The 21,917-nt window shown below is 49.2% G+C and overlaps 8 protein-coding genes across 8 annotated transcripts; 6 read left to right on the forward strand and 2 right to left on the reverse strand.

The window, feature by feature from the left end:
• Positions 1-798: 798 nt before the first annotated feature.
• On the forward strand, positions 799-1,962 carry HD556DRAFT_1305409 (uncharacterized protein; the record flags this gene model as incomplete). The annotated part of the gene is made up of 6 exons (XM_041299773.1): positions 799-1,000; positions 1,023-1,104; positions 1,149-1,230; positions 1,299-1,330; positions 1,690-1,887; positions 1,923-1,962. 6 exons carry the CDS (start codon positions 799-801, stop codon positions 1,960-1,962), a joined length of 636 nt encoding a protein of 211 aa, XP_041164121.1.
• Positions 1,963-3,091: 1,129 nt separating this feature from the next.
• On the forward strand, positions 3,092-4,199 carry HD556DRAFT_1345730 (uncharacterized protein). The gene is given in 10 exon segments (XM_041302233.1): positions 3,092-3,145; positions 3,198-3,287; positions 3,341-3,363; positions 3,424-3,457; positions 3,510-3,579; positions 3,636-3,685; positions 3,730-3,733; positions 3,745-3,814; positions 3,871-3,928; positions 3,980-4,199. 10 exon segments carry the CDS (start codon positions 3,105-3,107, stop codon positions 4,179-4,181), a joined length of 642 nt encoding a protein of 213 aa, XP_041164122.1. The 5' UTR covers positions 3,092-3,104; the 3' UTR covers positions 4,182-4,199.
• Positions 4,200-4,421: 222 nt separating this feature from the next.
• Positions 4,422-5,739, forward strand: HD556DRAFT_1345735 (uncharacterized protein). Its single transcript, XM_041302234.1, has 2 exons — positions 4,422-4,480; positions 4,540-5,739. Exon 2 carries the CDS (start codon positions 4,764-4,766, stop codon positions 5,652-5,654), a length of 891 nt encoding a protein of 296 aa, XP_041164123.1. The 5' UTR covers positions 4,422-4,480; positions 4,540-4,763; the 3' UTR covers positions 5,655-5,739.
• A 27-nt stretch (positions 5,740-5,766) lies between these two features.
• On the forward strand, positions 5,767-7,140 carry HD556DRAFT_1345740 (uncharacterized protein). Its single transcript, XM_041302235.1, has one exon. It carries the CDS (start codon positions 5,773-5,775, stop codon positions 7,120-7,122), a length of 1,350 nt encoding a protein of 449 aa, XP_041164124.1. The 5' UTR covers positions 5,767-5,772; the 3' UTR covers positions 7,123-7,140.
• Positions 7,141-7,761: 621 nt separating this feature from the next.
• On the reverse strand, positions 7,762-8,027 carry HD556DRAFT_1439570 (uncharacterized protein; the record flags this gene model as incomplete). Its single annotated transcript, XM_041305975.1, has 2 exons — positions 7,762-7,912; positions 7,966-8,027. The coding sequence occupies 2 exons, from the start codon at positions 8,025-8,027 to the stop codon at positions 7,762-7,764; spliced, it is 213 nt and encodes a 70-aa protein (XP_041164125.1).
• A 539-nt stretch (positions 8,028-8,566) lies between these two features.
• HD556DRAFT_1345749 (uncharacterized protein) lies at positions 8,567-9,822 on the forward strand. The gene is made up of 5 exons (XM_041302236.1): positions 8,567-8,605; positions 8,656-8,996; positions 9,055-9,167; positions 9,219-9,559; positions 9,581-9,822. Exons 2-5 carry the CDS (start codon positions 8,914-8,916, stop codon positions 9,638-9,640), a joined length of 597 nt encoding a protein of 198 aa, XP_041164126.1. The 5' UTR covers positions 8,567-8,605; positions 8,656-8,913; the 3' UTR covers positions 9,641-9,822.
• Positions 9,823-11,334: 1,512 nt separating this feature from the next.
• On the forward strand, positions 11,335-11,607 carry HD556DRAFT_1439572 (uncharacterized protein; the record flags this gene model as incomplete). Its single annotated transcript, XM_041305976.1, has 2 exons — positions 11,335-11,447; positions 11,499-11,607. The coding sequence occupies 2 exons, from the start codon at positions 11,335-11,337 to the stop codon at positions 11,605-11,607; spliced, it is 222 nt and encodes a 73-aa protein (XP_041164127.1).
• Positions 11,608-18,759: 7,152 nt separating this feature from the next.
• On the reverse strand, positions 18,760-19,843 carry HD556DRAFT_1439574 (uncharacterized protein; the record flags this gene model as incomplete). The annotated part of the gene is made up of 9 exons (XM_041305977.1): positions 18,760-18,961; positions 19,013-19,070; positions 19,127-19,199; positions 19,255-19,305; positions 19,362-19,431; positions 19,486-19,519; positions 19,580-19,602; positions 19,655-19,744; positions 19,806-19,843. 9 exons carry the CDS (start codon positions 19,841-19,843, stop codon positions 18,760-18,762), a joined length of 639 nt encoding a protein of 212 aa, XP_041164128.1.
• Between the last annotated feature and the right edge of the window lie 2,074 nt (positions 19,844-21,917).

The raw sequence follows: 21,917 nt of genomic DNA on the forward strand, positions 1-21,917 counted from the left end.
GTGGGGAGGGTGTGGGAATAATTGAAATTGTGGGGTATAACATATTGGGTAATGTTTTGGGTGTTGTGGGGTAATTCCCACGGCAGGTGGCCAAAAATGCGAAGCTATGAGGTGTGGAAATATTGTGGGAAGGATCAATGAGGTGCAGGCACCATTATGCATAAAATACATGGGTCTGGGAATTAGCAACAGCCATGCATAACCAAAATACCTGTAGTTAGTCATGGTTATGCATAAATATGACAGCATAGCCTGACCTGAGAGCATGCAAGTTATGTTATGTGATTGGACCCAGCAGTTGGTGGTGTCAAAAGATGTGACACATCAATGCACTGAGCAGAGAGTAGAAACAGATATGAGGTGGACAGTGGCAGTGGGGATGAAGAGAACATTGTCGAGGGTGATCTGGATTCCTCTAGCAACAACGAGGTGCAGAGTGCCGATGCCTATGGCTTGAATGGAGGAACCTCCAATGCCATTGATAGGACAGGGGGGAATGGGCCAAAGACTAAAGAAGTCAGCCTCATTGTTGCTGATGTGAACAGACGCGCCACTGTCAAGAAAAAATGAGACAATGGATGGGTCCACAATGGTGCATAGATGCTGGTTGGGAGCTTTGTAGGTGATACCAGCAAAGTCGACAGGACAGGTGTGTGAGGGCCAGTCGAGATTGGTAGTGAGAGAATCCACAGCAGCAATGAGTGCGGTATACTCATCTTCATCTATGGCAGACAGTTCATGTATAAATGTGGGAGTGATGGTGTTGCTGATGAGACCTGCATACTCAGTTGAAGGAGCATGAGTGTCAACCAGTTCCAGGGGAGACACCATGTAGATAGCCTGGTGCGACTCACTGTCAAGCAAGTATGCTTGACCACTGGTATCATAGCAAAGGCCACTGGGTTTCCCAGTGGCTGCTGTAGGGAACTGCATGGGTATACCCCCGGGTGTGCACAGTCAGACCCATACCCATACCCGAAGATATACCCATACCCGCAGTGTGGGTATGGGTATGTGTACAGGGTTTCCTTCTGGGTATCAACAACCCTGTGAGGGTAAACCTGTGGGTCAGCCGCCAGTGCTTAGCAAATATGTCCAGCACACGTCAGTGAATGCTGACGTGACTCGAACATATGTGGATGGCACAGGTGTCAAGAAGGAAGGGACAAGAGCCGAGGGAGAGACACAGCAACCAGCCAAAGGATAGAACCGGAGGAGAGGACATCGAGTGTGAGCGTATCCAAACAGAGAACGGGAATGATGTGCCATGGCCGGCTCGTGCGCTGTCCATCTTTTAGTTTATCTTACCGTATATGACTGTACCTGTCAAGTGAGCCGCATGTGTGATGTTGGAAAAAAAAACACACACCTTGTCCAACAAACATATGAGTCCCCCATCCAGAGTCGAGTCTACATGCGCAAGCAGCGCAACATATGAAATGAGTGGCAGCATTGGACAATGAGCGACAATGAGTTGATGCAAGTGCAAACGAGTGCAAATGGGTCAATACCAGTGCGAATGAGTTGAAACAAGCACGAACAAGTTGAAATGAATGCAGACAAGCGCAAATGAGTTGAGACAAGCAATTGAAACAAGTGAGAATGAGTATGAGTGAATGTGGAGTGGACAAGCAGATACAAGTGTGTACAAACAATGCTGATATTGAGAGTGACTGAAATGTGCTAAAGCACACAAAAACCTGGCACATGGGTATGGGTAGGGTACGGGTATCATAATATCCGACCCGTACCTGTACCCCACACGTACCCATACCCCGCACCCGCATGGGTATACCCGTACCTGTGCAGTTCCCTAGCTGCAGGCTTAGGCGCGGTGGTTGTCTTATTACCTGCTGATGACCCCCTAGCCTCTCATGTGGCACGTTTGTGCGCCAGGACCTTGTTGTGTTTTCCCTCCATAGCTCCTCCTTTGGTGAAGCAATCCTTGGTGGGGTGGCTTGAGTTGCCACAGGTACCACAGGAGACACGGAGCAAGAATCAATATCCAATTAATGATTCAAGGGGAGGAGGAATAAGCACATACTGTGAACGGTGGGCAACAACTTTGATCAGCATGGCTTGAGCTTGAAGCCAGATTGACACAGCAGTGTGTACTGAATTGACACAACTCAGGCCAGTGCATCAGTTGTTAGCACGACAGGGACCATTGAGAAATATTATCATTAATCAAAACATTTGATTCCATATTTTGTAGGTTTATAAAAACAAAATAAAATAATAACAGTAAAATGCACCTCCACCAATCGGAGGAGTGCACTACTGAAGTTGTAAACGTTCGTAAGTGTCCGTAATGCGCTCAACTTAAGCGTTCATTTCAGTTGTTTCAATTCGGAAACTGCCGATGCTGTACGTAAGAGTTCATTTCTTAATTTGTTCGCTGATGCGCTTGATCTAAGACCAGGTGAGCAGGCGAAGCGCCTTGAACGTTCTGAACGACACTTGCAGCAACTTGCAATGTACACAAGTCATCAATGAACCGGTGATCGGAAAAGTCAAGTCCATGTGCCGGTTAAAACTGGCAGGTTCAGCGTCTTGCAGCTCGTTTGACTGAACTTTAACTGTTACAGACTTACAGTTAATTCACACCAGACTCAACCTCGGCGGGCCGGCGAGGTCAGCACTATAACAAAAAGATGTTGCAGTCGCAAAATGCGCCATGGGCCATAGGCTGCTGTTTTCGTATACTACCTACTTGCGACCGTAACCGTGACTCAACGTTCAACCCCCAACTAGTACGAGCACAATTGGAATGTATGAAGGACAGCCAACGGCAGCCACGAACTTCCCAGCACGCAACTCAAACGCCCAGGTAAATCGGTTCACGCAAAAGCCGGCTGTCTAGCAAGTCCGATTCAAGGGCCATCATGTGCTACCGCCCTGTCGCATGATTAGGGTCTCCAGCGTCAGGTACCGGGGCACGAAGGAGACGCTGGCTGAATCGCGAACCAAGGAAGGAGGTACAACCTATGCGATCCAAAACATATAAAAGCCTCCTTGCTGAGACTTTAACTGCAGAACTCAAGCTCTTCAATCCACGCTCAATCTCAAGTACCAGCACACTTCGTATTTCACAATCCGAAACAATGTCACCCCGACCCTTCGTTAAGAATTTGACCTTCCAGTCGTGAGTATTCGCGATATCGCTCTGCACAAATTTTTCACTCGACGTTTCGCAGCAACGACCTCGGCAAGGAGGTCACGATCATGCTCGCTTGGAGTCCCAACGTGGAAGGCCTCTACGAGGACGTCTTCCCGATAGTTTGGAAGTAAGTGCCCGTACTTGTGTCTTGGATGATTTAAAACCTTGCTATTTTTTCAGGGTCAGCAAATTCGGGAAGTCGGGTGGGTGTTTCTATTCTCTTGCTGCCAAGTTCCCGACTCACATATGAGCCCTCTTTCCAGGTCCATACAGGGCTACCGCTACCTACACGGCCCAGTAAGATGATCGGCAATATCAATGGTCTTGAAGTCGCTCATATATTGTATAGGCTTGCATTCGCCAGAGCCCAGGTCGAGAGTGGGAAGGTCATCAGCGCTGCGACCTCCGTCAATATCAATGTGAGCGACTCTCATCTACTCCGAAACTGCTAGCACCAACGCAAGCCACGATACAGAACAGCGAGAAAACAATCCTGACAGAAGCCAACGATGTCTATCATTTCTCTGTAAGTCTGGCTTCCGTTTATTTTCATCGCGACCACCGACGAATCCCTCGTGCAGACACCTCAGGCAGGAACCGCTGGCATCCTGCAGGCCCAGAACCACACTGGGAGTATTCAAGAAATAGCAGTCGGTTTGTGACCATCTTCGTCGCCTCTTCTTTTCCCTGAGCGTATTGTCCACCTCCAGGCTTCGTGAACAAAGGAGATTTTATGCCCACACCCGTACTCTTCTTCAGTGATGTTGGGTATGTCATCTTTCCTGTATTCCTTCAGATCGTTCACAATATCATATGCAGAGATGGCAGTCGCGTCACGGCAAAGTTCACTCCGGTCCTGCGGGCCTACATCACATCGGACTATGAAGAGACCTCAATCTTGCGAGGTCAAGTCGACACTCCTGCGATCTGGTCGCAGGACCTCACTGGGCTTGCTCAGAACACGACTTGGAACCTCTCGCGCGACGCGAACACTGGACGTTACACAATCACCCATGCTTGATTAGGGGATGCGACATTGGTGCGTCTAGATATCCGTTCTGTGATATCTGCATCTCAATGTTTCATAGTATCTTCGTTCAAATCAATGGCCTCACTAAGTTGCTTATTTCTTTATAAGATTGCTTGTATGTCATGTATTTTGCGAGAGTTGAAATTTGTAGAACTTCTTATGGAGCTTTATCTATGTGTTTGAAATCTTACATTATGTTGAACAGGATCTCTGGAGTGTGCATCTCAAGATGTTAGCTTTGTGAAACCGAACATTGACGCTCCACCTGACAGCGGTTAGTCACATGCAGCGTTCGTGTGTGATTTTGAGATTGTTAGTTGTTGAATGTCGTCTAATTACCAGTAGACAGGGGTTATTATTTATGTAACAATGCTCAAGTGAACATGTGATCAGTCGTGTTTCAGCGCTAGCAGCTCAGCTAGTACCCTCGACGAGCCTGACAAACCCCAATTGCAAGCTCTGCACGGTACCACCAAGTCAGGCCGTTTGATATCGAAAGAAGCAAGGTACTGACCTGAAGTTCTGCTCTACTTATAAGTCAGCTCATCTCACTTGATTAAACCGGCAGTCGCGATGATGGAAACGGAGTCCATCCCTGATACAGCTTTAGTCAAAGCACTGAATTATGGCGGCACCTTCCACCAGTCATTCTCTTCTCCAGACGCCGATGTTGTGCTCGGCGCCAAAGATCATACTCTGTTCCGTATCCACTCATGGACGCTCAAGACGACATCGGGCTGGTTCCGATCCCTCTTTTCCATGCCTCAACAAAACCCTCTTCCGAATCACCCCGAGATCATCAATCTAGACGAGGACTCGCACACACTAGAGAGTCTCCTACTCATGATCTGCGGTCTTCCGATCAATCCACTCATATCATACGACGAGGTGGATGCAATGCTATTCGCTGCAGAAAAATACGACATGCCAGGGCCCATGTCGCTCATACGCGTGCTCATCATGACTCCCCCGCTCTTAGACCAGCCTCTGCGTCTATACACAGCCGCAACGCGTTGTGGATGGGAAGAAGAGGCCAGACATGCATCCGCGCAGTCGCTCGCTCTTAATATCTACGCAGAGGAATATCAACCCATCCTCCGAAAGCTGCACACAGGCGCTGTGCTTGACCTGATGAACTTGCATCGCAATCGACGCGAGGGCATCCGGCAACGACTCAATGAGCAGCCGTTCGTGACAGGAAGCATGACAGCTTCTTGTCCGAGGTGTAGATGGAAGATTGATCATCATACGTGGAGAGAGCTCAAGTATAGAGTTGTGATGGAGATGGATGTTCGACCGCTAGGAGATACGGTCGTTGATGTGGGACTGACTGCGTGGCCTGAGGCGACCGCTTGCTGGGATGCCAGGTGCCCTAATACTGAGTGCACTTGCGTGTTGTACGACAAGGTCGAGACTTTGCGTCTCATTCGAGATTGCATCGACGGCCTTCCTAAGACGACGTGAAACGTAGTAGTGCACTATTAGACGCGATATATCATGATACATATGTAAGTTAGTCGAGCAAATGTAATATTTCAAGGATGCCCCATTTTGGTCAAATTAGTAATATCTATACTCATTCATGCTCGTCTACCATCGAGTCTTCAATTATGCAGGTGCAAGTCTTGCAAGGGCAGCCGCACGCTGCCTCACATCCTCTGCTACGTTGTCAGAGAGCAGTAGCAGTAGCACGCAACCCGACTCCATTTTTGCTGCCAAAGAATCTCCTTGGGACCATATATTGGACGACTCAATAAAAGAGATGCCACCTATCCTCCCATCCCCAGTCCACAATCACTTACGCGTTGGGGGCGTAGAAACTTCAGGGCGCACCCGTGCACGCAGACAAGCGATGACCGCCCGCGAAGTCAGCGCCTTCGACGACATGTTCAACATGATCTTCGACGCGGTCTCAGAGCAAAAGAACCCCTCCGCCAAACTCTCCTCCTCAAAACAAGAAGACCCGCTCGCTGTTCTCGACGGAATTGGAATCGGTCGCAAGCCGTTTGGTCATGCCCCAACGTCAGATTTATTCGGCAAACTCAGACGACACTCAAAACGGTTGAAATGGACGACAGAGGCGGATGAGGAATTTGATAAGAAGAAGGAGGAAATGGAGCTTTGCGATACGGATCAGCAGCTGCTTGAATGGTCTATGCGCGAGGTTTTTGGGCAGTCTCAGCAATACGAGGAACGCGCGCGGAATGCTATTGCTAAAGCCGAGGAACAGCATGCTCCAGGCCTTACCCCAACCTCGAACTCAAGTGCAAGCGCAAATCCACCGCCACCACCTACGTCTATGCACCCTGAACTCCAACACCCGACTTATCCCTACCTCATCGCGCACCTCATGCGCTCTTTTCGTGATAAATACCGTGACCCCCACCTCGCTCTCTCCATCTTCGACTATGCCCGGCACTTGAGCATCCCAAGCTACGTATTCGGATGCACCACTCCCGCATACAACGAGCTGATAGAAACCCGCTGGTCATGTTTTCGCGACCTCAGAGGCGTGCATGACGCCCTCGAAGAGATGCGCGTCAATGGCGTCGAGCCAGATGGCAGAACCAAGAAACTCGTCGAAAAACTAAGGCGGGAGGTAGGTGCGCGCACGATTTGGGAAGAGGAGTCTGTGTTTGGGAGTGGAGAAGTTGTTGGGATGTTGTCCAAGATCGAGCAGCTTACTATCAAGGAGCCGAGAAGGAAACAGGGGAAAAGGCCGGGCAAGAAATTGCCGGCTTTGGATGGGTGGAAGGGCGATGCACTCAAGGAGGATGTGGAGGACGGCTATGAGTTCGGCCGGTGGGGTTCTCGCCAGTCACATGCACAGCCAACACGTCGGAAACAAGGCTCTGAACGGACAGCTGCCACAGGGCTGGATGATTTGCTGGATTCCAAGATACTGGGCGAAGATCAGCTGGAATTCAAATAGCATATTAATCTATACATTTTTGTCGTAATTAAGGAGTGTGTGCTACCCTGATGGATGATAAGAGATACACTTGCACGGACTGAAGATGTCTGTATACAAATGAATGCAATTTCAAGTTGGATGGTGGGTGATGGTGGATATACGATACCACGGTAGACATGTCTCATTTTCTATTGCGAGAGTTAGACAGGCGAGGTTGTGGGACGATGGTAGACTGGCACCAAGGCCATGACAGGAACATTATCGTTATCCACGTCAATTTGATCGCACTTGATATGCATCAAAACATTATAGACGAACACTTGTTCGTACCTGCAAAGATATCAATACAGATCGACAAGGACATCACCGGAACGTGCACTGAATAGACTCCGAATTACACCTCGGCAAGCCCGGTGCCATCGCCAGCGCCAGAATTCGTCCAAGTCATCTTCGTCACCGTCTGTACCAAAGAACTGCAAGAAGCTGATCAGGAAAACAACGACCACGCTTGTCTATCTTGGACAGACACATATGAGCTGTGTGCGCGTCTCAGGTTCGTGAGAATGCGTAATGCAGTCTTTGTACATCTCTTCATGCATTAGCGGGTCGCATAGCTTGAGCAACCAGAGCTTGATTAACGAAGCTAGGACATGTGGATCATCTACACATGCCGTCAGGCGTATAATTGATCCTATCAATGCGCAACCTCAGTTCCAACACGAAGTCGCTATCCCCAGGGACGCGGTAGATGCCCTCCACTTTCACAACCCCAAGAGCGATAATCCGTCTACGAGGAACGGTAAACCGACTGGGAGACTGCTTGTGTAGGTAGTTGCGCTGTGCAGGCGCACCGTCACGCACAGCGGTTCCCTGAATTTGAATGGGTTGAAGGCAGCATCTGATGCGGTCTCGATCTCTGCCATCGTCAGAGGCTTTATGCGTGGTCCTTTCTTCGAGATCGCAACTAGACGGTGGAGACAGTACTTATCACGTTAACCCGCCCTCTTGCTGAGCCGTTCGAGTTGCATAAAGGAACGCAGGTAGGTCTCGAAACTCTTCGAGGGCGGTAAAGCAATAAGGAGTACATAGAGTATTGCCAGCCTTTGAAGACGCTTTCCCTAAAACATTTGTAAGATGGCTAGAGACCAGATATAGACGGATGATATACGTATGCCATTGGGATTCCCGTTGAGCTGCTTTATCGATTGGCAATATACCCCATCCCTTAGCTTGCCACGAGCCAAACCTTCTCCAAGTAACCATCGCTGTTCCTCTAGTAAGCCGACGGTACTTGGTAAGCTTAGGGGCGCCTAGATATATGTTGAATAGCTAGTCGCAAGGACTCGAAATGGGTACCGGCCTTCTGCTATGTCATCATTCGTGCAATTGGAGCCTTGCGCCTGAAGATGAAGCCTGTACAATGTGTCGAGAAATGTCTTGCGTAGTCTGATTCGACGAACTATGGAAAGTCTGATGCGAAGTAATGAAGGATAGTTTATGTCTTGAGAGGAGGTATGAGACACTGTTAATCCATAGATGTGGCGTACTTACTACCCATTAGTGATGTGCACGGCTCGGCTTGAGGCCCTGGGCCGGCCCAAGCCGGGCCCAAATAAGCCGGGCCCAGCCCAGGCCTAAGTCACGGCCTGAGGAAGGCTTGGGCCTGGGCTTGAGTTTCGAAAAGCCTGAGCCGGCGGCCTAAGCCGTGGCTTTGGCATGTTCAGTGGCACTCACCGGAGGTACGTTTCCCGACTCTATTTTTGTCTTTCTAAGCTTCTGACTTCCATCACTTTATCAGCTTCAACTCAGATGGTCCTGCACTGTCCAACATATCCAGCAATTCACCCTCCTTCAAGGCCTTATCTCTTGTCTGTTGCTACGGAAAAGCCACGGTGAGCTGCCAGCACTATGTCCTGTGCTTTGCGAGTTTGACATAACTCACTCTACCAGGTTTCAGTTGCGCAAATCGATATTTTTAGTAAATTTAAAGCCTTTTGTGCTTCGCCTTCACAAGTGTCTGCGTGATTGCGCACCCAGTACTATCTTTCAATCGATTTATGTTGGTACGTGTCCCTCTAACATCCCTACCTGCTACCCACCCATGACAAACACAGATGCCGAGCACCGTGTTGCACGTCCCGTGCGCAAAACGAAACCTACAGCCACCCTTCTTCAGCATGCCGAGCAGGCAGCACTGCCATCCCAAACCAAGGCAATTAACGAGTTCCACGCTGCGGAGGCTGCTAAATGTGCTGCTGAACATACCTCCACTTCATCCACTACCGAAATCACGCAATCTCCACCCACCTCTCCCATACCATCAGCGCCGTCTGTGAAATGTGCGCTACGACACGATCTTCTGTTCCGGGAGCCTCAACCATCATCTCTCGTTGAGTTGGATTACCTGGACGACAATGACGAAGAAGCGGAAGCGGACGCAGAGACTGGTGATGTTGTGGATGGAGAAGAAGCTTAGGACATGATGCTTTTGGGTGATGATGCCGAGGACGTGTCGGATGTTGAGATGGACGTTTAGATACGTTGTATTCACGCTGTTGCTTGTTACTACTAGCCTACACTAATGAGCATCTGTTGGCTTCCAAAAGCCGCGGCCTGGTTGGGCCCAAGCCCCGGCTTTGGGCTGGCTTGGGCTCACGGCCTAGGCTCTGAATTTTTGTGAGCCTAAGCCCTTCGAAGCCGAGCCTAAGCCGGGCCAGAACATCACTACTACCCATATGCCAAAGTAATAGCAGGAGCAGGGTGAATAGGTTCCGAATATCGTAATTGGTCTTTCTCCTGTGGGGCTCTTTGCAGCGCTCATGTTCTTGGTTGCCTCTGGACGTGTCAGGTTATCAGCCAAGAAAGTACTATCGGTAGTGAAAAGTTGTACCTTTGTTGAGAACAGGACTGCTAATAGTCTTATCAAATACTGTGGCAGGGATCGACGTACTGCGTGCCATCCAAAATGTGTTGCTCGTGACCAGTTTTGGTGTTCTCGTTTCTCATTCATCTACTCTCTGGGAGGATGGCTTATGCTCAGCCGTGGTTTATCTATGGCCGATGGGGATGACGATGGTAGCCCGTGACCAGTGTCAGAAGTAGCCTGTGGCTCAGACAACGATAGCATCTCCACAGCATCGTTGAGACTTTGTGGGATGGGGGTTCGGTGTGGTGCATAAGAGGATGATTTGGCCCGCGATCGCAATGGTGAGGTGCCATCGATAGTATCTGAGGCTAGACGTTTGTCTTTCTATTTGTGACGACTCGATCGTGTGCTCCGTTCGCTGCAACCTTTACATTCACCGTAGCGTTGACAGTATTAATTTTTGTGAGGATTGGTGAGGACAGTGGTGAAGAAGGTTTCGCTGCGTATTATGAGGTAGAAGATGTCCATTTCAAGTTGTCCATCCGTAAGGGGAGCTTGGCCATATTAATCCATAGCGAATGAGCACCTTACGGTAGGACGTTCTTAGCCGGGCTACCACCAGAAGCTGATGTCCTTCCTGAAGAACTCCGCGTAGATGATAAGGAGCCATCGGAGCAACGAGGGCTCCTTTGTTGGAACGGAACCGCGTGCGTCTTTTGACTATTCAATATCATCATATATACCCACCCACTGCGACTATCGCAACGTTTGAGGAATGTCGGGGCTTGTGCATGATGTGACAGTTGTATGTTTCGGTGTGGTGCCACTGCGGCAGTGATGCGGCGAAATACCAGCTGAGCCCCACATGTACAAATAACACGAGCCAATTTCAATTTTGTACTCTCAATATTGTTACGAGCTATGCTTGTATACACACAGCAGTGTATATACCTCAGGCTCAGTGTCAAAGAAGATACCATAAACCATAAAACACCTTGGTGCGTGACATATTGCATGCCGGTTGGCAACTGTATTGAATGTCTTGGACCTTCGGACGTCTCATGGACTGCCAGGGGCCATTAATTCGTGTGTTATACAGCAATGACAAGCGAACAGCACTGTCCATACTGGTATAGAAGATCCAGGTGTATTAGATAGGTGCACATAAAGCTAACCACCATTACATCTGCTACCGGTGTCGTCCGGCTTATGACAAAACAATTGGCTTCATCCAGAAAGCCAAGGATGCGAGAAGGGAGGTTCTTATCGGAGGCACCGGTGAGGCGGACCCAAAGATCCTGAATCGATCACCATGAAGGAAGAAATCTTTGGTCCTGCCATCACTGATGATTTTTTGTTTGGAAATGCGGCCAGATGTATCAACAACTTTTCAGGCTTATGTATACGACGACGCGAATTATGAGAAGACTCTGGAGCTCGTTGATAACACCTCGCATAATGCACTGACTAGCTCTATGTGAGTCGCAAGATCTCTGCGATATGTGTTGACTGACAACCTCTTCTCCAGCTTCTCTGCAGACCGCAAAGCCTTTCTAACTGCCACAGACACTGAGCTATGCAATGCTGCCAGCGACGTCTATTACAACGAGAAATGCACTGGCGCGATCGTGGGCTGACAACCCTTTGGAGGAGGACGAGTGGGACCAACGACAAAGCTGGTAATATTAACATCTTCTACCGGTTCGTTTCGGCGAGAAGCATCAAGGAGAACTTCGTGGGCCTGGAGGACTTTCAATACCCGTCAAACTTGTTTTGAAATAATTGGTATCAAGCTAACAATGCTAGTAACCGATGTTGTATCAATCAAAGAATCGTGTTGTTACCTGTGTCTGATGAGAGACATTTATGGAGGACGAAATTTAAGGCATCCTGAGGAACAAAGGGCACTAGAGAAGCAAACCTCATCGCGTCGTCGTTACTCTACGGTACTTGTAGCGCACACTGGATTTGGAAACCCTGCGCATTGCTATTGCTGAAGCGTCCACTCTGCAACCACAACGATAGGGAATAACTTTAGATTCAAGCTTAATAGCAAATATAGGATCGACATGGAACAAAACCGTACACTCGGTATTACTACAACTGGATTATTTGCAAGTAGTGCTGGAAGTATTGGTTCAGCAACTACAAGAGACAATCAAGGCCATGGACTCACACATCTCGGCAATTCGACCAGTCTTCTCCATGAGCCATCCGACTCAAATCAATCTCTTGCCCACTGGGTATCATTAATACAGTCCGAAGAGAATAAATCGGTTGTTCTCGGGAAGGGGGCGGTACCCAGAAAAGCAGCCGATGATAGGCTCCTTTCATCCATCCATTTTTCAGCGCGACAAGGGTTGAATTAAGATGAGAGGTGCCATCGAGTAGCTCAGCGGAAGCATCCTCGGGTAGCTCAGTAGAGACATCCTTGAGAAGCTCGTCAGGGTTTTGTAGTGCATGTTCCAAGCTTGATGCGAAGCAAATGGTGCGATTGTTCCGAGAATTGGTGAACATGATAGTCTCGTGTTTGCAAGGTGTGGTGGTACGTCTGTCCGAAGGGAATGTGGGGGAGTGGGTCTTAGTGCGTTTCTGGGATTGCTCGTCTGTCACTAAATTCCACAACCGGACAGTGGAATCTCGTGAAGCAGACACGATGCGAGTGCCATCGGGCGAGAACGAGACTGAACAAACCAAACCAGTGTGCCCTCGGAATGGCTCACCTAATGGCAGCCCCGTTGCTGCATCCCACAGCAGGACAGTGAAATCTAAAGAACCAGACACGACGCGAGTGCCATCGGGCGAGAACGAGACTGACCAAACCGAATGAGTGTGCCCTCGGAAAGGCTCACCCAATGGCAGTCCCGTTGCTGCATCCCACAGCCGGACAGTGGAATCGTCTGAACCAGACACGATGCGAGTGCCATCGGGCGAGAACAAGACTGACAGAACTGAGCCAGTGTGCCCTCGGAAAGGCTCACCCAATGGCAGTCCCGTTGCTGCATCCCACAGCTGGATAGTAGAATCATATGAACCAGACACGATGCGAGTTCCATCGGGTGAGAACGAGACTGACGAAACCGGATCAGTGTGCCCTCGGAAGGGCTCACCCAATGGCAGTCCCGTTGCTGCATCCCACAGCCGGACAGTGGAATCTTGTGAACCAGACACGATCTGAGTGCCATCGGGCGAGAACGAGACTGACAGAACCGAGCCAGTGTGCCCTCGGAATGGCTCACCCAATGGCAGTCCGGCGTCCCGTTGCTGCATGCCACAGTCAGACGGTGGAATCGTCTGAACCAGACACGATGCGAGTGCCATCGGGCGAGAACGAGACTGACAAGACCGGTTCAGTGTGCCCTCGGAAGGGCTCACCCAATGGCAGTCCCGTTGCTGCATGCCACAGTCGGACGGTGGAATCGTCTGAACCAGACACGATGCGAGTTCCATTGGGCGAGAACGAGACTGACGAAACTGAATAAGTGTGCCATCGGAAAGGCTCACTCAATGGAAGTCCCGTTGCTGCATCCCACAGCCGTACAGTGAAATCTTGTGAACCAGACACGATGCGAGTGCCATCGGGCGAAAATGAGACTGACAAAACTGAATCATGGTGCCCTTGGAGGGGCTCACCCAATGGCAATCCCGTTGCTGCATCCCACAGTCGGACAGTGTAATCGTCTGAACCAGACACGATGCGAGTGCCATCAGGCGAAAACGAGACTGACGAAACCGAATAAGTGTGCCCTCGGAAGGGCTCACCCGATAGAAGTCCCGTTGCTACATCCCACAGTCGGACAGTGGAATCGTCTGAGCCAGACACGATGCGAGTGCCATCGGGCGAGAACGAGACTGACAAAACTGAATCAGTGTGCCCTCGGAAGGGCTCACTCAATGGCAGTCCTGTTGCTGCATCCCACAGTCGGACAGTGGAATCTTGTGAACCGGACACAACACGAGTGCCATCGGGCAAGAACGAGACTGACTGAACCAAATGAGTGTGCCCTTGGAGGGGCTCACCCAATGGAAGTCCCGTTGCTGCATCCCACAGTCGGACGGTGGAATCGTCTGAACCAGACATGATGCGAGTGCCATCGGGCGAGAACAAGACTGACAGAACCGAGCCAGTGTGCCCTCGGAATGGCTCACCCAATGGCAGTCCCGTTGCTGCATCCCACAGCTGGATAGTAGAATCATATGAACCAGACACGATGCGAGTTCCATCGGGCGAGAACGAGACTGACGAAACCGGATCAGTGTGCCCTCGGAAGGGCTCACCCAATGGCAGTCCCGTTGCTGTATCCCACAGCCGGACAGTGGAATCATATGAACCAGACACGATCTGAGTGCCATCGGGTGAGAATGAGACTAACAAAACCAAATCAGTGTTCCCACTGATCACAGTCTGAATAGCTGTCCAGTTCACAAGACGTCCACGCATCAGACGAAGAGTGTTCGGAAACCTTGCAGTAAACTTTGTAGCTATCGTGGACTTGATGGGGCAAAATGGTAGCGCTGATACATACAGATGCGGCGTGCTGTGCGAAATCATACCACCAAAGACCTGGACGAATCTCTGCACATCGATTGCAGTGGACAAAATATTTCTATATCCAGATTGGCCCTGTGTTCGCGCATAAGCACTTCGCCTGACACCACCAGGTAACTCTGTTCTCACCTTCAGCCACTGGGTAATGAGTGGCAGTACAGTAACTGCACTGCTGAGTGCATTGAGGAGGCCGAGTGCTTCAATCCAGAAGAGTAGTCACTCGTTACCGAGGAATGATTCTATTTCCTTGGCGAGCTTCGTGTCGAAATCTGTTGCTCGGACGTGCATAGCCCAAAATCGACAGGAATAGGACAGGTGCGAGGGTATGCATGTTGCGACTCTATCCGGTAGCCCGTTATCCTCACTATTGGGGAGGTATGAAGACTTTAAATTGCACATATTGAAGCGAAGGTTGTGTTCCATCATGTGAAGTGATGCAAAAGCAAGATCACGTTGCGATTTCGACATCTCTACAAAAAAGTCTCCGCTGGATGGTTTGTTTGTCAGGAATTCGCGGAAGGATGCGTGAAGGGGTCGGATGGGGCTAGATGAGTTGGTAGTGCCGCTTAGCAGGGATCCCATGTGTGCTACCACGATTTCTACTTTGTAATGCTCGCTTTGGTCTGGAAAACAGCGTCGCATGGCATTCAGGGCATCTAAAGCGAGGGGTTCGGCTGAGCCAAGTATTTGTCCCATCACAGAATGAAACCTTGCTAGCGCTCGCGGATACTCGATTTCTGCACTATCCTTCCCCATGTTTTCTCCTAAAATGAAGCTATACATGCCATACAACAAGTGTTCTCGCTTTCCATGATTGTGGGATACAACAGAATTGAAGCGTTTAATTGTGTATGAGCCAACAGAGGGTTTTTGTATGTATTCGCATGCGAGACGTGCCCACTCGAATAGTCCATCAGCTTTGTTAGCGAGGGTTGCGAATTCTTTGTCCCCAAGACCAGACACCTTTTTCAGCTCATGAGACACAAAAGTATGGATGTCTTTCTTCGAGTCTTTTTCTGAGATGTCGTCCATGGATAACCGCTGAATATGTGGAGCATCCTGAAATTCAGAATTGATATCAGGAAGCGCGCGAGAAGTAACGAGAATTCGAAAGTTGGATGGAAGTTCGGTGATTTTGGGAAGACCGTCGCCCTCCAGTGTACCTGCAAGTATGCGGAGAAGGTTACGCCGTGTCTCGACTCCGCCGCTCTCGTCCAGCGCTTCTATCACAATCAAGACAGGCCCCACACTCGACCCAGAAAACTTCTTTAGCGGTTCCATAAACAGCTTGCGCCACTGCTGGATGATATCTATAGTGTTCTTGAGCGCCTTTGCATGTTCAACTGTATTCACCAATGTCCGTCTCATCTCCGGATCACGGTCAGCGAGGTCGCAAGCGATAGTGGAGAAGACTTTTTCATGACATTTGTCGGTTTGGTTCCGGTCGAAGCAGAAACACGAACCAAGCCCTCCCAAGTCGTTGAACCAGTTAGCGATTGTGTGAGCAATAGACGATTTGCCCGTGCCCGCAGGGCCAGATAGCCACAGCACACGCTGAGCAGTATCTCCACTGTCGTCGATCCATTCAGTGATCTGGGAGAGAATGGCCGTGCGTGTCCCTGATAGGCATTGTTTCGTGGTATTTAGTCCCGCACCTGCTGCGTAAGGGATACCGCTGAGATCCAGTTTGTCACCCAGTTCATCACCTGAATGGGTTTGAGTGAATGGAAAGTCGGAAGCACGTCCGAATCCTTACTTGTACACCGGACAAGATCGGCTATGTCCCGAAGAGCTTGGTCCCGAAATTGCTGCATAAGCTCATCCAAAGTGTTATTGTACTGTGTGAGCAGATCATCAGTCTCCGAAACAACATTTTTCCCGAGTCTCCTCCCTGTAATAATGGCGTAAGATTCACAATATTGGAAAGTGTAATAGCTCAATGACTCACAAAAGCTCTTTTTCTCCGAATAATCCCTAATGAAACACGCACACTCCATGGTCTGTTGGGCGATTCGTCCAGCGATACTGCGCTTGGATGAAATCTGGCCAAGAGTGTCATCTTGTGACATGAAACGGTAAACTTGTTCCAATTTCTTGAGAAGAGATTGTACCGATTGGTCGCGTTTTGTTTGAGCGAGAATGATCTGCATAGAGTCAACAACTGCTGAACAGGAGGGAAAAACTACACGTACTTTGGATGCAGCAGACAGCATACCCAGCACCATCTTTGCGTAAGGATGTATCTATGCAACTTGATCAGCTCGTTTCTAACCAAGAAGAGCAACCCATACATTTGCAAGATTCTCAATGACAGTGTCGAAAATTTTAAGTGGTTGAAGATATGTGGTCTGGAAATCGTCTGCTGCAGCGAGATCTTTTTGTCCATCCTCGGCTTTGGACACTACAGAAGTGACATGTCCCCCAAGTAGTCTCATACTTTCCGTACCCTCACGGGCACCCCGAAGTTCGGCATCAACTAATTGGGAATCAGGAATCTCTTCTACGCCATGAGGGACGTCGAGGACCTGCACGACCACCAGAATTTAGAGATGAAAACTAGATCGTCTGGCTTAACTACCTTCGAAGCAGGTTCTGCGGACGCTCCTTGACCCACATAGCCACCGAGATTTTCAGATGTGACGGGCAAGTCGCCATCGGAAGGATGCAGACGCGACGCATCCTTGGTGGACCTCAGACTAGTTCAAAGATCAAAATAATGGCTACTTACCTCGATATTATGATTCAATGAAGCACCTTGATGACCGACGTTCTGGACAACGGGAACTTGGCGGCGGGAACGCTTGAAGCGTTTCTGCACAATATCAGCTATATTCTAGCTCCTTCAGCATTCAGGCCGACGTACAGAAACTTTTTTAGTCACATTCTTCTTAACTTTCCGCAGGATAAAAGATGCGTGAAAGGCAGCGACGATGTTATTAGCGCTTGTCGACAGCAATCTCATGATGGCACGTACCGAGCTCTCGCCAGCAGTTGCTTCTCTAGATCCATACGCCTCCGGAGGAAGTTCCTGCCTGTGGTCTTCACTCATTGGGAACAGTCAAAAATTGGAATCAGCCCGAGGAAAATGGATGCAAGAGTTAGAGGTGAGAGAGAGTACTTGGTAGACCCAGAAGTTAAATCACAAGCGCGTGAATACCGCTCACAAGCCTCAAGGCGGTGCTAATTATTCCGCCACGTTCGAGTTATAATAATGGAATGTGGTTCCTAGCGAAACTTTAGCGTCGTTCATCACGCAACAATGAACATGTAGCTGGATTCACGGGTGCATGTAAGTAAACACATACATGTATAGCACACAACGAAAGCCACATCACAATCATTGTCAAGTCAAAGAGAACTGGTGAGACGAGCGCCAAATCTTGCCGAGTCGGCGTCCGTGTAACCTATATAGGGCCTCCTTATGCCTCCAGCTGGGCCAGAACACCCAAAAATCGCGTTGGAAATAAGTTGCCAACAATGCATCACCAAGGGCCTTAGGATTTCGCCGGATCGTACCGTTGTGCTGCACCCTACATGACAAGTGTCTTGTATGTGCATATAATATGTTGTGCATGATGACAGTACTTGTCGGAAATGAGCGCTAGCGTTGAGTGGTGTGGTGCGGCAAGTTGCGGCATGCAGTGATTCAAAATACCTCATTACGTGAGACGGGCGAGCTTATAAAAAGACAAGTATGCTACAAAAGTTGAAACCAGGGAGAGTAGACCTCACAAAATACATAGTTGAGCGCACCAATTTCGCATTTCACGATCTCGTAATGTCCAGTGTCCGGGTCACGTCTGAGTGTCTGAGCCGTACAGTACTCTCCGAGTCGGCAAGCCCAGCGTAATAACCCCTGTCTACTGCTAACTGCGCACCTTGCGGCAGCACAATTGATATCTCAGACGGAAAACGACCTTGCGTCACAACTTCGCCTGTTGTTCAACAACTACAATCTCAAAATCACACACGACGCTGCATGCATCGTGACTAACAACATACACAGCTCGGAAGATCTTGTCCAACAAAATACGAGATTTCAAAACATACATAAAGCACCATAAGAAACTCTACAACTCTCAACTCTTGCGAAATACACAATAAACAAACAATCTTATAAAAAGATAAGAAACTCAGTAGGGCCATTGGCTTAAACCAAGATACTATGAAAGCAGTGTAAACACAGAGATCCAAACCTCACAGAACACATAGTTAGGCGCACCAATTTCGCATTCCTTAATCAAGATTGGACGATCGTGTAGTGTCCATTGGACGGGTCGCGTGAGACCGTCCAAGTCGTGCTCTCGGCAAGCGCAGCGAGGTCATGCGACCAGATCGCAGGAGTATCGATGGCACCTCGTATGATTGCAGTCTCTTGATAGTCAGACGTAATGTAGGCGCGCAGGATCGGGGTGAAACGAGCAGTGACGTGACTGCCATCTCTGCGTTTTTTACTGTGAGCGCTCTGAAGAAAGAGAAGAAATAGAACATACCCAACACCATTGAAGTAGAGTGCGGGCTGGGGCATCAAGTCTCCTGGGCTCACGAAGCCTGCATGCGGGGAATACATTGAGATGAGAGGAAAGGAGACGAGGATGGTTACAAACCGACTGCAATATCCTGAATGGCCCCAGTCTCATTCACGGCCTGCAGGACACCAGAGGCTCCCCGGTGAGGGGGCTACGCGAGATATTCGTTAGTGGAAAAGATAGAGATTAACGAAGATCAGACTTACAGAGAAATGATAGACATCGTTAGCCTCGGTCAGGGTTGTTCTCTCGCTGACCTGTGTCATGACTTGTATCAGTGCTGGGAATTGCAGAGCAGATGAGAGTCTCTCACATTGATCTTAACGGCAGTTTCAGCGTCGACAATGTTCCCGTCCACGACCTGCGGTTTGGAGAAAGCAAGTCTATACGTTGGGATAAGCATTGTATACGAGCATTATCTGCGTCATCTTTCTTACTGGCTCGTGTAGGTCACGTGAGACCTGTATGGACCTGGAAAGAGGGGTCATGTGTAAGTTGGAAACTCGGAAACGAAAGAGTAAGAACACCCACCCGTCTCCCCGAATTTGCTGACCCTAAAAAATGTCGTGGTTAAAAATCGTCAGGGGGAAAAGTAGACGTACTTACTTCCAAACTACAGGGAAGAATTCCTCGTAGAGGCCTTCCATGTCGGCATCGAAAGTGAGCATGATTGTGGCCTCCTTGCCGAGGTCCTCGCTGAGAAACGACGGTGAGTCGGCTGTAAAATTATGCAGGGTAATAGCACAAAGACACTCACGACTGGAAGGTCAAGTTTCTGACGAAGAGGTGTGACATCGTTTCAGATTGTTAAACAGAGTGTACTAGTTGAGATTGAATGTGGGTTGAAGAGCTTGAGTTCTGCAGTTAGAGGTTCAGCAAGGAGGTCTTTTATATGTTTCGGGGTCGCATTGGCTGTACCTCCTTCTACGGTTTGCAGCTCAATCTGAATCTTTTTGAAAACTTTCTCGTATCTTCGTGCCTTGGTACCTGCCGCTGGCCACCTAATGCACTATAGCCTCCTCGCTGTTGTTTGCCACACAATGATAAATTACCAGTTTCAAGTTGTTGGCCCGTACTGTGCCTTCAATGTCTCAGGAGTGCCTGCCGCTGGGGACCCTAAGTATTGTGATGTACACACCTTTCTGATCTACAAGGCAGTACAAAATGCTTGCCTTTGACTTACTAGACAGCCAACTTCATCCTGTGGCGTTGCATGCTCGGAAGTTCGTAGCTGCCGCTGGCATTCCTGTGCCTTGTCCTTCATACCTTCTTATTGTACTCCTTTCATAACGTCACAGGTGGACAGGAATCAGTACTGGGATCTGGTCTACCTGCTATGGTAGACAATGCTGTGATCCAAAAAGTGAGCCTATACTTGCAGGGAAAGTTAAGTCACGGTTACCGTCGCAAGTACTAGCAAGTATACACAAACAGGTGCCCATGCACCATGTCGCATTTCGCGATGCGCCACTGCAATATCTTACTGCATTGGCATACAAATAGCGCTAGAAACCGCCGGTCCTGGGGTAAGTCAACTGTCAAACAAGCTGCAAGAGCTGAGCCTACTTCAACGGGCACATGAACTTGGGATGCGGCAAACTCCAGAGGCTACGTACATTACAAGTTACAGGGTCGTTTAGTAGTAACGGCGTATTCGCCGTAAATCCGCACGTCGCCTGCTGAGCGCTGAGCTTTGCCTGTTGAGCGGCCTCGGCCACTGAGTTCTAGAGCTTGTCTGGAGCAACATCCACTATGTATGGAAAACAACCTCCGTCGAAGTTCAAGTCAGAAATTACGATGACTAAGCGAATAATTCTTGAAGCTTGAGCTTGAATATTGAATATGAATGACAGCCCGCGCTCAGAGCTTGCTTCGGAGAGAAATATCTGCCGAAGCCAAGGACTTTTTGTAACGAAATCTCAAAGGGATGTGCAGGGAGAGCCTATGACCCTGGCTTAAGCAGGTACGTACCGATCACAATTGTTCCCACGGTCTTGTATTACTCCTAGTATGCTCATAATCTCAAAGTGGGTTTCTTAGACCAAGTGTTCGATGTATTTGATGATCACGCACGTTCGTTTTGGTTGGTTATCAGGCTCTTCTGTGGATGGCGAGGCAGGCTATGCATGTATATGAGGCATGTATTTTAGGTGTCGAACTTCTTCGTTCTTACTACCTCTATGAATCACGAACCAGATCTCAGTGGATGCCCTTGTGCGACCTGAGCAACATCAATTCACTCGATCATTTTACAGTGCCTCCTGACTTCCGGGTACTTGATACGGGTACACCCCAAAAAGTACTGTCTAGAAGCCATTCGGAAGCCCCACGTCTACTAAAACACACAAAAGAACAATTTGAGATCGACCTCTGGCCAGAACATATCCACGACCTCCTAGTCGACGCACATCTTCGAAAAGAACGCCGCCCTCGTCGATCGCACTTTCACCCTCATCCTGGTAGCATCATTCCTCTTCTACACGTGCTTTCTGATGCCAAGGGCCCTGGAGCACGTTTCCTGCCGGAAAACTCCCCCTTCCTTCGCCCAAAACGAGCTCCCATTATACGTCAACTCCTTGGACTTTTCTCTATCAAGGACAGCCATCCCGACGTTCCCCGATATGTGGGGCAGGTTGGTTTGGAAACTTGACAGGCGAAGTTGTTACCGACACTCTGAACAGGGTCAGAAAGTTAAGTGAAATTGTTGGCAGGTTGAGGTATAGCAGGGTCGTCAAAAAGAACCTCTGGCCAAAGGGGATGAGAGTCTGCAGGGCATGTGGTTACACAGCCGATCTGGAATGATGAAGAACACTAATGAGCACTATAGTGTCGATAGGCGCAGTTCATTTGCCTAAATTCTTTATGCTCA

This window comes from Suillus plorans (assembly GCF_016647745.1).
Source record: "Suillus plorans strain S12 chromosome Unknown HD556scaffold_10, whole genome shotgun sequence".
Classification (NCBI taxonomy): domain Eukaryota; kingdom Fungi; phylum Basidiomycota; class Agaricomycetes; order Boletales; family Suillaceae; genus Suillus; species Suillus plorans.